The sequence below is a fragment of the Lissotriton helveticus genome, chromosome 3_1, assembly GCF_964261635.1.
Source record: "Lissotriton helveticus chromosome 3_1, aLisHel1.1, whole genome shotgun sequence".
NCBI classification, from domain to species: domain Eukaryota; kingdom Metazoa; phylum Chordata; class Amphibia; order Caudata; family Salamandridae; genus Lissotriton; species Lissotriton helveticus.
This window is the reverse complement of record NC_136061.1, coordinates 846,156,080-846,178,250: the sequence shown is the minus strand read 5'-3', so window position 1 is coordinate 846,178,250 and position 22,171 is coordinate 846,156,080. Positions and strand designations below refer to the sequence as shown.

Here is a 22,171-nt window from a genome sequence, read left to right as displayed (position 1 = left end):
GGAGACACAGAGGGAGGGAGACAGAGGGAGGGAGATACAGAGGGAGAGTGGGAGACTGGGAGAGAGACACAGAGGGAGAGTGGGAGACAGGGAGGGCGACACAGAGGGAGAGTGGGAGACTGGGAGGGAGACACAGAGGGAGAGTGGGAGACAGGGAGGGAGACACAGAGGGAGACTGGGAGAGAGACACAGAGGGAGAGTGGGAGACAGGGAGAGAGACACAGAGGGAGAGTGGGAGACTGGGAGAGAGACACAGAGGGAGAGTGGGAGACAGGGAGGGCGACACAGAGGGAGAGTGGGAGACAGGGAGGGAGACACAGAGGGAGAGTGGGAGACTGGGAGGGAGACACAGAGGGAGAGTGGGAGACAGGGAGGGAGACACAGAGGGAGACTGGGAGAGAGACACAGAGGGAGAGTGGGAGACAGGGAGGGCGACACAGAGGGAGAGTGGGAGACTGGGAGGGAGACACAGAGGGAGAGTGGGAGACAGGGAGGAGACACAGAGGGGGAGTGGGAGACTGGGAGGGAGACACAGAGGGAGAGTGGGAGACAGGGAGAGAGACACAGAGGGAGAGTGGGAGACAGGGAGGAGACACAGAGGGAGAGTGGGAGACTGGGAGGGAGACACAGAGGGAGAGTGGGAGACAGGGAGAGAGACACAGAGGGAGAGTGGGAGACACAGAGGGAGACACAGGGGGGAGTGGGAGACTGGGAGGGAGAGGGAGACTGGGTGGGAGACAGAGGGAGAGTGGGAGACACAGAGGGAGAGTGGGAGACACAGAGGGAGGTAGACACAGAGGGGGGAGGGAAACAGAGCGGGAGACAGGGAGGGAGACACAAAGGGAGAGTGAGAGACAGGGAGGGAGACACAGAGGGAGAGTGGGAGACAGGGAGGGAGACACAGAGGGAGAGTGGGAGACTGGGAGGGAGACAGAGTGGGAGGGAGGGAGGGAGACATACCGGAAGGGAGGGAGGGAGACACAGAGGGAGGGAGACAGAGGGAGGGAGATACAGAGGGAGAGTGGGAGACTGGGAGAGAGACACAGAGGGAGAGTGGGAGACAGGGAGGGCGACACAGAGGGAGAGTGGGAGACTGGGAGGGAGACACAGAGGGAGAGTGGGAGACAGGGAGGGAGACACAGAGGGAGAGTGGGAGACTGGGAGAGAGACACAGAGGGAGAGTGGGAGACAGGGAGAGAGACACAGAGGGAGAGTGGGAGACTGGGAGAGAGACACAGAGGGAGAGTGGGAGACAGGGAGGGCGACACAGAGGGAGAGTGGGAGACTGGGAGGGAGACACAGAGGGAGAGTGGGAGACAGGGAGGGAGACACAGAGGGAGAGTGGGAGACAGAGAGGGAGACACAGAGGGAGAGTGGGAGACTGGAAGGGAGACACAGAGGCAGAGGGCGACTGGGAGGGAGACACAGAGGGAGAGTGGGAGACAGGGAGGGAGACACAGAGGGAGAGTGGGAGACAGGGAGGGAGACACAGAGGGAGAGTGGGAGACTGGGAGGGAGACACAGAGGGAGAGTGGGAGACAGGGAGAGAGACACAGAGGGAGAGTGGGAGACAGGGAGGGAGACACAGAGGGAGAGTGGGAGACAGGGAGAGAGACAGAGGGAGAGTGGGAGACTGGGAGGGAGACACAGAGGGAGAGTGGGAGACAGGGAGAGAGACACAGAGGGAGAGTGGGAGACAAGGAGGGAGACATACCGGGAGGGAGGGAGGGAGACACAGAGGGAGGGAGGGAGACACAGAGGGAGGGAGACAGAGGGAGGGAGATACAGAGGGAGAGTTAGGGAGGGAGAGAGAGAGGGAGAGAGAGAAAGATGTGTGAATGCTGGGTCTGGTGGCTTGGTGGACGAAGGTGTCTGCTGCAGGGACCTGTGTTCAACCTCATGGTCAAAATTTGTGTTTGCTTTAGCCCCGCCCCCTCCCCCTCTGACCCCGCCCCCACCGGTGGCGGGAGCCACAAACCACACTGTAAATTTGGCCCCCGAGAGAAAGTTTGTGAGTACCCATGATCTAAAGTGCCTGAACCCAACGTCAGTCTAAGAGGCACTATACAAAATAATGGCAAAACAAAAAACAATGACAATGAACTTGGCAAAACATCTACAGGCGTGTTTCTGACAACAGAATACAATACTTCATGTGTAGTAGGAGACGTGAAGTTAATTGTGTGATAAAATATTTATCATTTACAGTAAAGAGATGGTGAGCTCTTAACTACAATATAAACGTCACCATCAGCAGTACTCAACATGTATCTCAGAAAAGAGGCCACAAATTGTCATCTGCCCCCTCACAGTAGTGGCACCCCCCGCGGATGTCCACATGAGCAGCACTGTGCCAAAGTGCACTGAGTGTACACAACTGAAGTGTAAAAGAGAGAGACAGTGTGTGAGAGAGGGAGAATGTGTGTGTGTGTGTGTATGTGAGAGAGAGAATGTGTGTGTGTGAGAGAGAGAGCGAGAGAGTGTGTGTGTGAGAGTGAGAGAGTGTGGGTGAGAGAGAGCCTGTGTATGTGAGCATGTGTGAGAGTGTGCGTGTGCAATCTTTAAGTGTTAATAGCTTCCCAGCACAACAATATCTTCCTCTAGTAATCTCTCGATTTAAGGCATATGCCTATGACATTCCTGTAGTAAATGTGTCTTTTTGATTCTCACATTAGAGTGTTTTTAACTAGCTCTATGTGATAGTCCTTCCTTGTACTAAGCATGGCAATGTCATAGCCTTCCATGTAGTAAGCATGGCAATATTACATTCATTCCCTGTAGTATACATGGTTATTTTAGGTAAATTCCTTAAGGTACGCATACAAATGTTATTTTAATTTTTCACTCCCAGGAGTAAACATACCAATCTAACATTCATTCCATATGCAAGCTTTCCCATGTTGTACTCACTCCCTGTAGTACACATATCCATTTTATATTGACTTCCCTGAGTAACTATAAGAACGCAATATTCACTCCCTGACTCAAGTGCACCACTGCTATATTCACTACTCGAACTAAATACTACATTGTATTGCATTGCAGAGCACGATGTCTCCCTGCCTATGCACTGAAGCTCATTTGCATACAGGTAGGACGTCACTCCACGGGAGGGCAATGGAAGGAAGACTATGGGTCTGTCTTCTGTGCTCAGTGTGCTGTGTATAACATTGTTTGTGAGGAGCAGAGTTCTGCTCTTTCTGTGTGTTATCCTGCGTCTATCGGTGGCTCTGTATGAAAAGGAGTGAGGGCCAGGATGCTTCATAATGGCTCCATGCAATAAGCATCCCTGCGATATGTACTATTATAACAAACAGAAGGTACACATGCCAATATCAAATCCCAGCGCTTCCATTAAATATCAAAGCGTTATTGACTCCCTGTAGTAAAGGGAAGCCGATAATAGCACAAAACACACAGTGGGCGTGGAAAAAGCGATTTAGCAGCCAACATAAGTATAGGTTTCTAGACAACCAAGTAAAATCTATGGGTTTTAACCTTAGATGATTCTGTTCTAATTCAATAAGATAGCTCAGCGAGTTAATGTACCTGCTGCAGACTAAATTTCCCATGCTGCAGATTACTGGTTCGAAACCATATGGAACAGAGTCACATTTCATCCAACAAAGGTCAATGAAAGCTATACCATATATTGAGCCATGATACCACCGATTAGCAGTGTTTCAGATTCCGGGCCTTAGTGAATATTAAAGGTCCATCATTGTTTTAAGTGTGCCTAAGTTATGCTTCAGGTACTAGCACAAAGGTACAAGGTACGGAGGGTTAAACTTCCCTGGGTTCAGATGAATATCTTACCTAGAGGTTTGAAAATAGAATGTCAGTAGCATTGCGCAATCCCGCAAATCAAACAGTAAAATACTCAAGAACCGCAATACCTGTATTTGTCGTTCTTTGGCGCAGCAATTGATTCCTATGAAAGTGACGCACCGACTGCCAAAGTCAGAAGATGGAATGGGTGAGTGACCAAACTGTAGCCAGCATAAAAGGATCACTGATCTCTGCTTTGTTTATCCCATATGCACCTGACCCACTACAAATCACCAGTGCCTTCACAACATAATATGGAATTAGGCGTGGAAGATGGGTTTGCCACCCAGTGACAAACCTTCTCACAGGCTGCTGAATGTTGTACCATATTTTGAATAGTAGCATCTGCCCCAGACTACTTTACACCGGAAGTATGGAGTGCGGTTCTGTAAGACCCGGCCCAGGAAATGGTCCACCAAAGTCAACGAAAGCAGGGTGAAACATGGTCACATGGGACATCATTGGCCCCAGGCAGTCTGAGGACATTGCATTCATCATACTGACACTCTACCCCACCCTGGGCAGACAGTCTATGTTACATTATGTTATGTCATGTTATAATGTTTTCATATAACATATTTCCAGTGGCTCTTTGGTGGCCTGGTGATGGGTTGAGCCAAAATGAAGGGTTCTCCTCTGGGGATTAGGTCTCATGACCCTCAATGTCACCCTGTCTCTGTGTTGTTTGCACCCCTAGTTTAACTATACTGCCTAATCCAGAGTCTTTTAGTTTAGTGGACACTTCTTGCTGTTATTATTTGAGGCTTTCATGGTAGTGGTTTCTCGTTCCTTCATCTCGACTGCTGACTTATAGCTGTGGTTTATCATCATGGAAGCCTCCATGGAGGAATGGTCTTGTGACTTACCTCCACGCATGAGTAAGCGGAGATGCATGTTGTGCTGCTGTTTTTGTCATTGGGGTGTGGGATGCTGGTCAGTGTCTCTACATGTTCGATGGGGTCTGACTAACTTTACATGATGTTGAGGTTCTTGTGGCACAGTTTGCTCTCACGATCTGGTGCTTTAAGGTCTCAGCCTTCACCTTATAGCCTTAGAGCTCTCCGTAGCAGGCTTTACCGGCCAGTAAAGGCCTGTTACAGCATTTAACAAGAGAGCAGGCCTTGAATGACCATTAGAACCTGCTACGGAGGGTTCTAAGGCTATTAGAACATTCTGCCCCTCTAGAGCAGAATGTTCTATTTTGCAAAACAAACGCTTCACGGAGACTGAGGGGATTGAAATCCCCTCAAGCTCATGAAGCCTTTGTTTGCAGCTTTATTTTTTGGAATGTTGGAGCTCTGGGCTTCTACCAGACAGTATTTTTGGATAGCACAGGGTACCCTGTAGCCGCACCTTCTTGCTAAATATTCTGATGCTCCATTTGTGCTCTCACTGTCACTGCAAATATGTAATGTGTGACTGACTCTCTGTACCTGTGTCCTGCTGTCAGTCTTCTCCCTGCCCCAGCATTATGTGTTTACGGTAATATGCACAGGCAGGCTACAAGGTCAGCTCGACTTTCCCTGCTCTCTGTCACTAATCGATACATTTATCTGCAAAGCCAGGAGTTGGGGGGGATAATCACAAGGAGGTGAAGTTAGGGGAAACTCAGAAGCAAGGGAGAATAGAGGCGTTGAGGCTTGCGGGAGCGCCCCCTTAGAAGGGTTTAAGTGAATAGCTCAAATCCCAGGAGGCCACTGCCTAGCATATTAGTGCCCCACGTGTAACCCTAGGCTGCCACGGCTCTAGGTTGCCAGGGCTCTACACCTGGTCCTAGGCTGCCAGGGCTCTACACCTGTTCCCAGGCTGCCAGGGCTCTACGTAAGTAAAATCAATTATCCCTTGGGATCTGAAAATGAAGTTTTTTGTTTTTTTTTTTTAATCAAAATTTATCTCAATCATACATCCATACATTCACTTCTTGTGTGGCTAATGTTATTCTATATTCTGTATATATGAAATGGTGCCCGGTTCCCAAACCTCCTATCTAGGGACTAATGGAAGCGCCTGAACAGTATAATATTCCAATTTATACATTTATTGATATCAAAAAATATCTTTAAAATCATTAAAAAATATCACAATAACACAAATACATTAACAATGTTCAAACAATATGATTAAAACCCAGCAAGAGACCAAGTTCCGTGATTTTGGTCAATCATCGGTATGTCAATTCAAGGGAATCACATAAAGTCCACAATCCAATTGATCAATTCTGGGACCTGGTTCCTTGAATTTGACGTATATAGCAAATGCGTCGATGCGTTTCGGTGTGTAGTTTTATAAAAAACACCTTTATCAAGACCACAATTTCGTCTCTGTCGTGCTTGCAATAATGTTCAGTAAAATTATCTAAAGCTTCGGGACTTTATATATGTCCGTAGTGGTTGCCAAATCCTATGATGATGCTAGCTTTCAACCCCACAGATGAATAGTTTAGAGTAAACGAGCGCGAGCCGAGTTTTTTGAGTGCTACAGCCCCGTGCGCGAAACTGGTAGGAGACTAAACTTCGTCCAATGCTAAAGATAGCGTCTGGTTCGAAATTTCAATTTTCAGATTTTAGTCTTTAACGTGTCCTAATATTATATAGAGGTACACGGGCACTTGTAGTTGAACGCGGTATTTTGTGAGTATTACTTCAAGCTTCCGGAGCCGTTTTCAAGAAGCAGCATCAGGTCCCCATATACGGTGGATCCTGGTATCGTATGTGGTCGCGTCTGCTCTGGAGTCAGCAAAGGGCTCTACACCTGGTCCTAGGCTGCCAGGACTCTACACCTGGTCCTAGGCTGCCAGGGCTGTACACCTGGTCCTAGGCTGCAGGTCCCTACACCTAGTCCTAGGCTGCCAGGGCTCTGCACCTGATCCTAGGCTGCCAGGAATCTGCACCTGGCTCTAGACCTGGTCCTAGGCTGCCAGGGCACTAGACCTGGTCCTAGGCTAGCAGTGCTCTACACCTGGTCCAAAGCTACAACTAGTCCTAGGCTGTCAGGGCTCTCCACCTGGTCCTAGGCAGGCTCCCAGGGCTCTACACCTGGTCCTAGGCTGCCAGGGATCTATACCTGGTCCTCGACTGCCAGGGCTATGCACCTGGTCCTAGGCTGCCAGGGCTCCCAGTGCTCTATGCCTGGTCCTAGGCTAGCAGGGCTCTAGACCTGGTCCTAAGCTAAACTTGGTCCTAGGTTGCCAGGTTTCTAAACCTGGTCCTAGGCTGCCAGGGCTCTGCACCTGGTTCTAGGCTGCCAGGGCTCCCAGGGCTCTAGAGCTGGTCCTAAGCTACACCTGGTCCTAGATTGCCAGGGCTCTACTCCTGGTCCTAGGCTGCCAGGTCTCTAAACTTGGTCCTAGGTTGCCAGGGCTCTACACCTGGTCCTAGGCTGCCAGGGCTCTGCACCTGGTCATAGGCTGACGGGGCTCTGCACCTGGTCCTAGGCTGCCAGGGCTCTGCACCTGGTCCTAGGCAGCCAGGGATCTATACCTGGTCCTAGGATGTCAGGGCTATGCCCTTGGTCCTAGGCTGCCAGGGCTCTACTCCTGGTTCTAGGCTGCCAAGGGCTCCCAGGGCTTTAGACCTGGTCCAAAGCTACACCTGGTCCTAGGTTGCCAGGGCTCTATACCTGGTCCTAGGATGTCTGGGTTATGCCCTTGGTCCTAGGCTGCCAGGGCTCTAGGCCTGGTCCTATGCGGCCAGGGCTCTGGGCCTGGTCCTAGGCTGACAGGGCTCTAGGCCTGGTCATAGGCTACCAGGGCTCTAGGCCTGGTCCTGGGCTGCCAGGGCTCTGCACCTGGTCCAGGGATGCCAGGGCTCTGCACCTGGTCCTGGGCTGCCAGGGCTCTGCACCTGGTCCTAGGCTACCAGGGCTCTAGACCGGGTCTTAGGCTGCCAGGACTTTGCACCTGGTCCTGGGCTGCCAGGGCTCTGGGCCTGGTCCTGGGCTGCCAGGGCTATGCCCTTGGTCCTAGGCTGCCAGGGCTCTAGGCCTGGTCCTAGGCTGCCAGGGCTCTATACCTGGTCCTAGGATGTCAGGGTTATGCCCTTGGACTTAGGCTGCCAGAGATCCCAGGGCTCTAGGCCTGGTCCTAGGCTGCCAGGGCTCTAGGCCTGGTCCTAGGCTGCCATGGCTCTAGGCCTGGTCCTGGGCTGCCAGGGCTCTGCACCTGGTCCTGGGCTGCCAGGGCTCTGCACCTGGTCTTGGGCTGCCAGGGCTCTGCACCTGGTCTTGGGCTGCCGGGGCTCTGCACCTGGTCCTGGGCTGCCAGGGCTATGCCCTTGGTCCTAGGCTGCCAGGGCTCTAGGCCTGGTCCTCGGCTGCCAGGGCTCTAGGCCTGGTCCTAGGCTGCCAGGGATCTGCACCTGGCCCTGGGCTGCCAGTGCTCTGCACCTGGTCCTAGGCTGCCAGGACTCCAGACCGGGTCTTAGGCTGCCAGGGCTCTGCACCTGGTCCTAGGCTGCCAGGGCTCTGCACCTGATCCTAGGCTGCCAGGGCTCTAGACCGGGTCTTAGGCTGCCAGGGCTCTGCACCTGGTCCTGGGCTGCCAGGGCTATGCCGTTGGTCCTAGGCTGCCAGGGCTCTGCACCTGGTCCTGGGCTGCCAGGGCTCTGCACCTGGTCCTAGGATGGCAGGGCTATGCCCTTGGTCCTAGGCTGCCAGGGCTCTAGGCCTGGTCCTACGCGGCCAGGGCTCTACACCTGGTCCTAGGATGTCTGGGCTATGCCCTTGGTCCTAGGCTGCCAGGGCTCTAGGCCCGGTCCTACGCGGCCAGGGCTCTAGGCCTGGTCCTAGGCTGCCAGGGCTCTGCACCGTGTCCTGGGCTGCCAGTCATCTAGAGCCAATGCTAGGGTGCCAGTGTGACTTCTTCAGTCAGGCCCCTGTTGTCTCCCCCATACGAGGCCTGGGGACAGACTGGAGGCATGCCAGTGGCTTGTCAGAGGACGACGGACAGAGCTCTGCCCGGTCACTCTGGGATGTCTGAGGGAGGAGCAGCAGGATGACAGTTTCGGAGAGGGGAGGAGGGCGTTGGGGGGGCTGGTCCCATTGTCCCAGGCTTCCCATAAGGGAGGGACAGGCCTGGGGAGGGATGTCCACCAGATGTCAGTCAACACTGCGCCGGGAACACCATGTCCACCGCAGACCCATTACTTGTACTCAGTTGTTCCCTAAATGTGCCCTGTTTATCTGGCTCTCCGTGCACCTACCGCGGTGAAACCTCTGCCGAAAGCTACAAACAGGCCGTTGTCAACAACATATATCGCCCGACCCCCGCCACCGCACTGGGAAATAACAGAACAGAAACCCGTGAGCGGACACTTGCAAAGGACGGGAGTGTTCACGGGCAGGGCCCCCCACAGTCCGTTCCCTCACCGGTCCGCTCAGATCGGAGCCTCATTATAGCCAACAATACTCTTCTGTGTGCCAGAATACCCAACGACGAGCAGAAGATGCCACCAGAGGTGCTGGAGTAACTAGGCATGTTTCTTCAGCCATGCACACAAGATACACTAAATACAAAGTGAATAATACCTTGTAACAGCAATTCCCACTCTACACAGGGTGTGCTAGAAGCACAACTGAAATAAAAAAAATCCCATTTCGTTATTTAGTACAAATAGCTCAGTGAGGTGAGTGCTCACTGGAGAGATCTGAGCGTTACCCAAGGGCCAGAGGGTCACATCTTGGCATGGCCAGCCCAGCCCATTCTTCCAAGGTGTACCAAACGAGTGCCACTGAGGTAGGACCATTATGACCTCGCTGGCACTTAAGTATGCCAAGAGGCATGCCAGTGGGCATCAGGTGAGCGTATCAATGACTCCATCAGAGGGAGACAGATACGTCTCTGCCCGAGACAAGCCAATTGTACTTATTTGCATTTGAAAATAGAACTGGTTACATACATGTGTGATGCACACACATGCATGGGTCTGGGTGGCTTGCCACATAATCTCATACAAATATATTCAGAAATATGTGGCGCCTCCTTTGTAGTAAACACCGAAGAGCTGAGGGCGAAGTTTAAATATTCATGGAGGTTCTCCTGCAGCCGAATAAATCTGCCTAGTTACAAATGATCTAATAATGTCGCTCTGAACAGTTTATTGGGAAAATATTTTACATCCTTGAGCTCTGCGAAGGATCGGGGCTTGCCTTCCAGGGCAGACGTTTGTTACAGGCATAGAAAACATGAGAACATTTTGGGATGCCTCCAGATAAATTGCTTCCACTATTTATGGGTCAAGCGCCTTTGAGTGTCTCTCTTAAAGACGAGCAATAGAGTTTCACAGCTATAAAAAGAGATTATAGGCCGGAAAATGAGATGCATATTCAAGGGCATGAAGCAGCTTACAGAGAGAGAGAGTTGTCTTGCCCTCCCCTTGTGTCTGGCCACTTCTTACTTTTGATGCAGCCACTCTCAGCCAGGACCAAAGAAAGGGTGAAGGAAATGCAGAGGGATACATTACAATACATTCCGGGTCTTTGTACAGTAAGTAGCCTTAAAGGAGGGATGCTATGTTAATTATATGTGTTCTGTTGTATGTTATGTTACCTTACATAATTTGTACATCACACTCTCACCGCGGAGGGTATCTTAGCACTGAGTAGGTGTGTGTGCCTAGCCTTGCCTAGGGCAGGCAGGTACATTGAATAGTCAGGCCTCCAGCTTCTTGCGGAATTCAAGAAGAGAGGAGGGGGCTGCTGTGTGAAGTAGGAGGTCCTCCCCGCTTTAGAAACGATGTAGGAGACAGGGGCGGCCTTAGGCATGTGCAAGCTGTGCACCTGTACAGGGCCACCAAACCCCAGGGGCCACCACGCCAATATATATCCTTAATATAATAATCCTCTGAGGATGGATGCATATTTGTGTGGCGGCCCCTGGCAGGGATTTGGTGGCCTCCGCCTATGTTCCACTTCCAAACACCCTGACCCCCCCCCTCTCTTCACTGGCCTCCGCGCTCCACCCCGCCCAGACCCTCTCTTCCGGGGGCCCCTACCTACGCTCCCTGCCCAGGGCAGCCATGAGCCTAGAGCCGCCCCTGTAGGAGATAGCCAGCCCTATGGATCAGTTCTGGTTGATACAAGAGAGTGAGGGATAGAAAATGGGGGAGAAACAGATATAGGGGAGAAAAATGGAAATAGACACAGAAAGGAAGCCAGGTAACATAGAAGGAGACTGGCAAACAGAGACACAGAGAAAGAATGATTGAGGTAGAAACTGAGTGGGAGAAAGCAAAGAGGCGGAGTGATAGAGACAGAGTGTGAAAGGTAGCAAGAGACTGAGAGAAATATAGAGATAGGAAACTCTGGGCAGGAGCATGCACACCCACTGGGTGAGAGAATTAGAACAACTGATATACCCTTCTTTCCTCCTAGCACCCCTAGCCTGCCCTACTAGTCAAATGATAACTAAACACTGTCACCCGCAATTCTGACAGTAACCAACTCATTATGTGTCCAACCCGAAGGGCCATGGCCCATATTGGTATGGGGGCAGATAACAGCCATTACTGATCTGCAATAAAGTGCTCAAAGGTTATTAGTACCCCAACTTTTACCATGCACTCTAACCCAAAGGTCGGCCCCTACTCCACTCAAAAAAGCAAATCTCACACAGAAAACCTGTTCTCTGGACTTGCAGCCTCAATGCACCAGACCTGCCCCTCAAGCAGCATCAGAGTGGAATGAAGCTAGCAGAATAGAAGCCGTAAGGAAAGAAAACGAGAAGATGCAATACAAAGGGCCACTCACCAGTATAGGGTAAGCAGGAAAGCCCTCATGAAGCTGCCACTTGGAAAGGGAACTAGCATCCAGAGAGTCACTACTGACCAGGATATAACCAAGTTGATAACACAGACTGCCCTCTTTTCGTCAGGCCCCTGACTGACACTGCCTTCCTTCCACTGGGTGTCGCCGGCTTGCCCTGCTTTGAGTTCGATCACTCAATGCTAGGGGGCTTCACGATGGTGGGTGGTAGAAGTTCTTCCCACAGGTCCGTGCCCGCTCTCCCTGCCTTACTACGTCTGAACTTCTTCGCGTGGGCACTACCATACTGCCCAGATTTTACCTGATGCTGGCCGAGCCATCTTGATTCCGGTTACATACGTTTGCAATGTAGGCTGCCTCTGCCGAATAGGGTGGTGGAAGTCATGGAGGGTTGGAGAGGTTTTCAGATGCACCTTTACTGCGCAAAGAATGATGCACTATCCGCAACATTCCATTGGTCCTGTTAGTTTACCTAAGACTGAATGAAATGGCCACTGTTTATCCTGTTTGGTAGTTAATCTGAAGCTCAGGTAAATGGCAGCAAACAAAGGAAATACAATCAATTGACCATGAGGAGTCATGTTCCTTTCAAGCAAGGCATTAAATATTCCCTGTATATTGCACTGAAGTAAGGATAGTAGCCTAAAGAGGGTGGGCCTGATATCTGAAGGATTGTTCCTGGCTTATGAAATGTTAAACTCGTCTTGAGCCACGAAAGGTGGGTTTGATTTATAATGGGATCCCGTGTCCCAAGACAGTTTAAAAGAATATTTTATGCCTGGGTCAACGGTTCATCACATCGCACAGAGTGTCTGCAATCAAAGATTGACTTTCAAACCCGAAAAGTCTTGAAAAGGCATGCTTTTATCAAATGCTAGGCTGGCCACGTATTAAATGCTTGCAGACATGGGGAGGTTTAACTGTGTTAATGGGTTTTACAACAAACTAATTTTGTAAGCGGGGTAAATATATGATTTACCTATTACGTTAAAGTTTTCTTACATGGTGTATTTGTTGATATATTTAGGCCTCTTCAGGCCAAGACAAAATAACATATTTTAATGCCTTCTATACAATCATCGAAGAGAAGATATAAGTGACTTAATATAAAGTATAATGAAGAAAAACAACTTGTGTCACAGATTTAATCTCCTTTCTTTACAAGTGAATAAAAGCCTTTTCTAGAGATTTTGTTTGAGCATTTAAACTTGAAGTTGACGCTGTATAAAGAGCTTTCAAGAGAGATTTGAATTTCTATTTATAAACATAAACCAGTCTTACAAAGCTGAGTTTACTGAAATATGTCTCACTGGAGGTGCAAGTCTCTAGGGGAAAGATTTCTTCTAGGACACAGGTGCTTTAACTATATATATTTTAATTTTAACTGGTAATCTGTAATAAAGCAAATGACATGAATTCATATTTTAAAAATGCAAGAGCCTGCCATCCTTATTACAGCCCAAATGGGCCAGCCAGAGTTCTCCTGGTGGCAGATTCACAACTAAAAATAACAGGTTTGGTTCCCTTGTACAGGTAACTTTAAGATTCCTGTGAGTGGTCTTGCTTAAGACTCTTGAAAGCAGCCTTAATGCCCAAAATAGTCCTAACAATTATAGTAAATTGTTACACTTTCACGATACAAAGATGCAATTTTTTTCACAATTTCTCTGTCCGTCCTGGTGACACATTACGATATTGGTGTTAAAAACCCTTTTAACCTCCACAAATCACTGCAACCCCATTTCCTGTTCAATCGTCAACACTGCACTTTTTTATGATGTGTTACATATATGTGGGCATTTTCAGTGCCAGAAGGCTTTTTACAGTGATAGCTAACACTTTACAAGAAGCACATATAACATAAAAAATTCTTCCACCCTTCCAAGATGGCAGAGTGAGTTAAGTTTTCGCCACTAGCACCTAATATGATTTGTAGGTAACAAATGAAATACCTCAGCAAAGTGAACTCCTTTAATCCTTTTAAGGTCGATATATTGAATACAGCAATTAGCAGGAACTCCACCTATTTATAGTGTTTACAAATGTAAAAAAAAATGGTCCTACAAGCTCTATAAAAAAGTATTTCTTATTTTTTTCATACTTTGTTCTAACACTACTTTTGTCAACTACACTTTAAACACAGGCTCTGCCTATCACCAAAATATTCATTTGGGTTTATTTTAACATGGAAAATTACATCAGACTTCTTTCCTTTCTTCTAGCATGGAAACCATTATAATTTTATATTCACTATAAGAGGTTTTAATTTGCATGGTTTCCATCTGCACAGAACAAAGTATGTGTGCTGCCCCTGATAAGTAACTGCTTTGCCTAGATGTTACCTTGAATTCTAAGCTTTAAAATAAATAACAATTTGTCATTATCTACTAGGCATACATGGGAGATATGAGAGATACGCCTGCTGACTATTGTTTTGTTATCTTTTGTATTTTTGTTATTTCAAACATTATTTTTTTTTTTTAAACAAAGTAACATTTTGGAGTACAAAGAAATTATACCTGTCCATCATTTAATGCCCTCCCTCGCTTCCTGGAGCATTGCCACTTTAAAGCACCGGTAGAAGTAACAGGAGGCTTTAAATGAATGTTCATCCTTAGGTAGCAGTTCTTAAGGGCCCAATCACTTTTAGGCACTACCATCACTAAATGTATCTCTACACTATGAGGTTAAGAGATCATTTTGAGACATCCGAGCTGACAAAGGATTTGATTCAAATCAAATATGTCAGTAGGTTTTTGAGAATTTTGTTTTGGGTGGGATAGCTTTAGCGTGTCAAACAGAAGTATTGCTCAAGTTTGCAATGCGCTTTAGTAACATGGAAGTAAACATTTGTAACAAAGTGAACTTGTAAAACGAGAAGTTATGATAGTGATAAACTGATGTTGTTGCTACACAACATTTGACGTGAAAAGATGAGTGGATCTACTTTTTTTTCTGCATATTACTTACGTCTGTTTATAAAAGAAAAACATGTTTTTTTAAAGAGAAGGTATGGGCCTATGCCTGCTGAATGTAAAAGCTTTTATTCTCCCAGCTGCGGGTTTGATGCCTGAGAAAGCCATGACTTGAATGTAAAAGAAAAAAAAATGAAGAAAGGATATTGCTGTTCAGTTGATACTCCGGCAGATACAGCCAGAGATGTATTTGCATAAATACATCATGTGTTTTAAAGCTGTCCATAAATCAATACAATTGCCCCCTCGGGCTTCTCAACAGGGCCTGGTGAACAAATGCATGGATCCTATTAGGCGTTAGGTCAACAGTGAAGAAGAAAAGCAACAGCTGAAGTATGGCAGCCATTGTTTACAATGCATCATGCATAACTTAAATGGCAAAACGTCAGCTCCCTCCTGAAATATTTAGTGCCCAGGACTCCCTAAAATATGATTTCCACATGCAGGATGTCCCCGGGCCTGAGGCAGGCACGTCATTGGAGCAAGATGATTGGGAGGAGGGGGTCCTTTCAAAGGCTCAGGGGGCAAAGGGGTCTCCAGTGAGCTCAGGAAACCAATGTTTGAGAAATGTGTACAATGTACTGTTGTGGAAAGTTGTATCCGTGCATGGATGAATTTATAGCCTGCTGGTGGTTAGTCCATGGGCCGCATACGGTGTAAAGCAAAGCGGGATGCGCACAACACATTAAAATATATTTTGATGTTTGAAATAAAGTTGTTTTGTCATAAAATACACAGGAAAGCTTAAAAACTTAGGTAAAACTGTTGAAGAGCACACTGAGGGTGCTAAAATTTAAGCGACAGAAAAAACGTCCTTTCTTTCTGTTATTATTTTTTATGAAAGAGCAGTGGTTTTGAAGAAAGAAAGAAACAAAACGTTATGTAATTTCACAGTCAAAGAGGAATCTTTTGGAAAAAATCTCCAAAAAAGCACCTGCTTTTAAAAAATGAAATGTAAAAATAAATCTGTATAAACTCGGAGCTAAAGTGACAAAAATAATTAAAATATTAAAATAAATAAATAACTGTGGAATATTTATGTAATGAGTTTAGTTTTCTGACATTTGAATAAGAGCACTGTTACTTTATTTAGCTTAAGATATGATAATTACAATAATAATAACAATAATCATAGCAGTAACATGAACTGATATGTTTGTACTCTACATAGCATCACCCAACTAAGAGTTTTTCTCTATATCATCCTCCACCAGATGAGAGGGAGAGTTAGACTTTTAAAATATGTTTTGAATTTTTTAACACAATGAAAGCTAAGCATATTTGGGCATGTGTTGCCCGGTTGTTAATAATCACATACATAGGTCTGTTTTCCTAGTTACATCTTAGATTCATTTTCGAGGCCCAATGTAAAAAAAATCCCAACAGTCCTCTATTCTAGCTCATTAAAAGGTGGCATGAATTTTCCTGAAAGTTCTTTTAAATAAAGAAAAATCACATCTTTTTCCCCAAGGAGAACAGTGTAAATTTGGAGAACAAGACGCACCCACATTTTGACTTTGTTTCAGGACTGACTACTTTTTCAAAGAAATACATTTTAGTGAAATATGTTTGCGTAAGCTGAAAGTAAAAACAATAAGTGTCATTTGAGGTCGCTGTACAAAGAGCAAATATAGAAAAAGGTAAAGAACAAGTTGGTAGAAGAAAGTCTTGAGTAGGAAGAAAACAAAATCGAAGAAGCAAGAAATGAAGATAAATATAGTGTTACACAAAAACTACAGCTAATAATATGTAACTGATATTATTATTCTATTCAGAATAATAAGAAAGGCTATTGTATTTACAATTTACAACCCTATTGACAATACCATAAGTGCTATTAATATTTTGTCTGCTAATAAAGTCTTGATTATCAGTATATTTCTTAATAAATATGCCATTGACAACAAATCAATTCATCTACATTAAACTTTCCAGGATCAAACGTTGTGCGGGGATGGTGCCCCAAATGTCCTTTTCAATTATTTAAATGAAATCACATATAAGACTTGATTGCTCAAACATGACTCCGAAACGACTCAACTGAATTTAGCCAGATTCTGAAAGCAGAAATAGGCTCCTATTTATGACCATTAAGTGATAAAATTGATTCCTGCTCTTCAGTTTTCAACTTGTCCACATCAAATAACACCTGTATCAGATATCTTGGTAGGTTGTCATAGGAACTAAAAACACAAGTAGGCAAGAGTTCTCTATAAAACATAATGAGGGTATAGCAGGCTAAAGTGCTTCAAATGTACTCATATAAAATGACACCAAGGGTTCAAACTTTCAAAAGTCTTGAAATTCACCTGTTAAGTTAATGAAGTAACTTTAACTTCCCAGCATTTCATCGCAATTTTCCACCCCAACCAGCAACCACATATGCACAGTTATGCCATTGGGTATAGGGATATGGGTGACAAAATGAATGTTGCCTAGTTATCTTATATGGTTAATTGAATTACTTTTAAGGTGTTAGAATCTTAATGATTCTCGAGGTATGATTTTCAGTGTAAATGTATACATGTGTGTGTGTATATATAGTTTCACCTCTACCCAGGCAGGAATATCAGCCACAAACCTCTGCCCACTGCCTGATCTGCCCACCATGCCCTTGCATTGAAACGTTCGTAAAGATGTACACTTAAAAACAACTCATCATTCTGTCCACAAATACATGCCACCCAAAAAGTCCACACTACACACTACAGTACTCACCATTGAACATAGTGAGGGCTTTCATATGAAGGTGAGAGAACCTTGACCAATGGTAAGGATGCTATTGATGTATGTTGTCTTATATCAGTCACACTAGCAGGGGTACCCCTTAAATTGATTTAGAGTCTAAATATGGGCCTCCTCCAGGATGCACGCATTACTACGCCAAAGTAAAGTATATCAGTAATGGGTACAAGAAGAACATAGTGAAATATGTTCACTATATATTCCACCTTCAAATATACAACCTAGTGATTTACATGGAGAAACAATGTGTTGTAGCAGATTCTGTGGTTCTGATTACGAGCGTAGATTCCTTTTATCGTACGTGATACATAATGATACCACGGAGCACATTGTTTATTGGGTGTGATAAATAACACCTATTACGAGTTGATGGGGAATAACATGCACATTTCGTCATGTTTAACACACCAAAATGTGCATGATACAGTAAATACTGTATGCTTATCTCCCATTAAATTTCGACACGTTTGACCTACCAAATATTAACGGATTGAGGTATTTAACGTATCTGGTAATTATCAGATGCATTGAATACCTACCAATTTGTAATTCTGACCTGTGCATAAACAGAGGTTTATGCACAGGTCAGAATATACCGACCAACTCGTTATCAGGGCCTGTGTGTTTGTATGTCTCTACACAGCATACTCTGCAAAGCTGTAGTTCTGTCCTTGAAATGCAGTTGTCTGTCTATGAGGCATCATTCTTTTTCCTCCATCTACACTCTCATTCATACAGGCCAGGAACTGCACTGAGAGCTGATGTTACGCTGTTTCTATGTCTCAATCACTTATTAGACATTGTTTTCTTCTTCCTTCAACCACTGTTTCTGCCACAATGGTTATACAGTTGTCAATGTGATGCAACTCTCAGGACACTTACTTGTTCAAAAGCCCTTTTTTACATCTCTGTATCCAACATGCCCTGTGGTTTCCTCTCTCTGGTATCTGCGGCTGAAATCGGAGTGCATCATCCCTACCAGGGGCCTTCAAATGTGTGAAGTTTTTGTCTCAAAAACTTAATGAACACTATAATTACACTTAATGTAAAATAGCCTGCAATATGTGCAAAGGGATTTCCTGCTTAAGATGAAGCAAGTCCTTTTAAAATATAGAATTTTAGTAATACACAACTAGAATGCATCTAGTGCAAGCGTTTTTTTATAAAGCGTTTTTTTATATGTTTTTATTAGAAAGACACATTCCAGGACTCGGCTGGTAACACCCATGCATTACCTCTCAAAAAGAATAAATCTTGATCACCGGGAAAAGACTCCATTAAAGCTATATACTGATTTAATTGAAGCAATGTTTAGATTTGTTGATTAACCAATTGCACACATTTACACTTCTGTCGGGTAACAGGCACCCTGGTTACTTCTTTCTCTGTCTGCCTCTCCCTTGTCTTCCCAACAGGAAAGCCACTGAATTCCCTTTCAATCAGAAGTACCTCATTTCGGCATTAATCGTTCAGGAACCGGTTTTTGAATTAACAAAAAGTATGGCAAATGTTTTTGTAAAATCAAAAATGAATAGGAAGATTGTTCCCAACTCATCCTCCCCCGCACTTCAAACACAGCCCATAGTTCAACAAAACTTTCTGCCTGTGGCTTTTCACATTAAAAGCAGAGCCCATGCCCCATTTTACATTAGAGAGAAAAATGGCCACGAACATTCAACCAGTTTTAAAGTCACAAAGAAAACTGATTTAAAGTAAACAGACGAGAAAAAAAATCAAAACAGTTTTCAGGATAAATTCACTCTCAGGAGGAAATATTGGCATGTGCATAGACATATAGGCACTGGTACAGAAATATTGGCACATGTAATGAATATGTTGGATTTCTCGCTGAAATGTCATTTGCGAGAAACTGTTGGCATGAGAGTCACTCACAGCGCATACGTTTTGGTTAATTGTAGAAGGAAATATTGGCATTCCTAAAGCATTACTTCCACTTGCGATGAAATATTAGCACTCACGAGGAAATTCTGCGAATTTGAGAGAGTAATTATACTTGTGCATAGACTTAGGAAAATTGGGACCTCCTCCCATTAGCAGAATGCCAAAGATCGGGGCCAAGACGAGATTTTGTTCGAGTAACAAAAACGTCCAGACCTGTACATGTTCTTGACGAGGCTCCCAGCCAAAGAATGCTTTGTTATTTCCCACCTAAGTGTGTGCTATAGAAGTCCCTCACACATACAAACAGACATTTTCTATCCACCTCTGCACTCTTGTATTTCTGTAGATAAATCACATGTGCGTGTATGTGCGTGTATGTACGTATGCGTGTCTTCGAGGCAGATACAGATATATAAGCAACGTTTAGAGAAGCCACTTAGGCCCTGGCATTATATATCGCAGGATTGCGCCTCGCAGGAAGTTAAGGTGCGCGCGCTTAGAGGCCACAATGGCCGCTCCACAGGGGCACGCGGGTTCCTAGGTGTCGGTAAGTGGCTCGGTGCCTTAGAGGTCGTGGCCTCCTCACACAGCCGGTCCCCAGCTCCGGGTCGGATCTATCAGGAACCCTCAGCTCCTGTCACTGACACAAGCTTGAGTTGAAAGACTTTTGGCTGTGATGGGCTAAAGGCCTGTGGAGTCAGCCAGGCCTGTGGAGTGGTCAGTGGGAGATTTCTAACAAGGCCTAGCTCGCTGACGGGCAGTCAGGCGGAGTCAGGCACTACACAGAGCTGTTATGAAAATTATCGCTAATAATCCGGACAGACCGGTCCTCCTGGGCTCTGGAACAACCACAGATACACCGGTGATCACTCCAAGTGTAAACACGCGGCCATCTTTACTGACTGAAGTGAAGAGATAATGAAGGCAGGGCGGGAATAGCAGGGCAGGCCTGTGCGTGATGGCGCCAGTGCAAGAGGTGATCTATGCTCATAGAGGGGCGGGGCCTGTACGAGTCTGACACCGCACTGGTGAGTTCAAGTACAGCACAACACTGCTCACACGAGGTCACTATAGCACAACACTAGTGTGGTCACATTTAGCAAATAACACAGTCTGGAGATGTTCATACACAGCACGTGCAGGTGTGGGTCACGTATAGGACCGCACTGGAGGTCGCATTTACGAAGCGACATAGTCCTGTTGTGGCCATACAGCTCGTAAATGTTTTGGGGTCACATACAGCGCAGCAGGTGCTGCGGACACACAGCACTGAACTAGTCACATGCACCACGGCACTAAACAGGTCGCATACAGCGCAGCACTGACACAACAACACATAGCACAACACTGAAGGGTCACGTACAAGACAGCGCCGGCGGAGTCACGCACACCCCAACGCTGGCGAGGTTACGCACAGCGCCTTTGGAGTCACGGCGGGGTCACGCACAGCGCTTGCGGGGTCACGCACAGCGCTTGCGGCGTCACGCACGCTGTCGGGGTCACGCACGACAAAGCGCTGACGGGGAGGGAGACAAGTAGCACATCACTGTGGGGGGTGGGGCACACAACAGCACAGACCAGAGATGCACGGCAGATCCTTACCTTTCTTGATGACAGACTGGTCCAGAAGGCTCATCCCCGAGCTGTCCTCCACCACCTGCAGGGGCACCAGGAACAAACAAGGGCGCTTTAGAACACGCGCTGGGAACACGGGGACTGCAGCCGCCAATGCACGCGCACACAACCAGGAACACACAACCAGGCCTGTACGAGAGCACAACGCATCAAAACACACGCTTTCAATATCAGACATAAATCAGGCAAGTTCATACACACACTTCCATATAAAAGAAACGTATACAGATGCAAATACACAAACCAGCGCAAAACACAAATGCAAAAAAAGGTCCACGCACACATCAAAACATGGCACATACAAAAAGTTCGGCCTCTAGATCCCGTGACTGCTCTGGAGGTCTGATGCCTCTTGTTCTAGGTGTTTTCCGAGGAGCTATGCCTCTAAATGCCCTGCTTCTTGGCTCTACGTCCTTAATTCAGAATGCTCCGCTCTCGCGCCCTGATCTTTTGATATGTTATTGGCTCTAGGCGCCATGTGTGTTCTGAGTCTAAGCCCTTCGATCTTAAGCTATGTGTGCTTCTAGTTTTCTTGTGTGTCGTGATGCCCTGATCTTTCGCTATTATTAGCTCTAGTTTTCCTCTATGTTATGGTGCCGGGTGCCATGATCCGTTCCAGTGGATACTCTGCAAGCCGTGTTTCTGGGTACTCTGAGTCTTGAGTCTGTGCTGGCTCTGCTGTTCTGTTCTTACCATCCAGGTGGCTTTCTTGTGTTCTTTTTGTAAGTGCTGTGCTCTCGGGTCTAGATTGTCTGCTCTCGACGGTACCGTGTTACAGTTCTAGACGTCTTGTTGTTAAGCTTTTTGATTCGGGTGCTGTACGCGTGTGCTCTGCTGTCTAGCACAAATGCTGAATCCTGGCCTTGTTTCGCCTCAAGGTGCTCTTAATCAAGGCGCTATGCTCTGGATTCACCGGCTGCAACTTCCCTCCCACTCCAGGTTCGCTGTTGTGTGCCTCAGATGCTCTGCCCTGGTTCTAGCTTCTCCACGTGCGGACTCCGGGTGCAGGGTGAGGGGTGCTCTGCTGGGGTTCCAAGTGACCTGCTCTCGCTGGGAATTGTGTGATGCGGTAATACGTGGTTTGTCTGTAAAGCGGTAATTTTGCGCCTTGTTTGTGTGGTAACATGGGTGTTGCCAGTGGCAGTATGTGGAATGCTTGTCTGTTCACTATTTGTATACGACAGCGGGTAAACAATAGCTTTGGAGCGCATTTTGAGGCTAAACAGGGGCTTGCGTAACAGATGTGCGGGGGGGGGGGGGGGGGGTGTTTAGGGAAACAGGCCCACTGCTCCCAAAGCCATGCAACAGACAGACAAACCACCCTAGGG

The 22,171-nt window shown here is 46.7% G+C and overlaps 1 protein-coding gene across 1 annotated transcript in view; it reads right to left on the bottom strand.

Annotated features, from left to right (window-relative positions):
• TFAP2E (transcription factor AP-2 epsilon) overlaps positions 1-22,171 on the bottom strand; it is a 92,806-nt gene that overhangs the window by 63,050 nt on the left and 7,585 nt on the right. Inside the window, exon 3 of the mRNA XM_078681150.1 lies at positions 20,811-20,865. Coding sequence (XP_078537276.1) covers positions 20,811-20,865 — 55 coding nt within the window. The remainder of the gene's footprint in view (positions 1-20,810; positions 20,866-22,171) is intronic.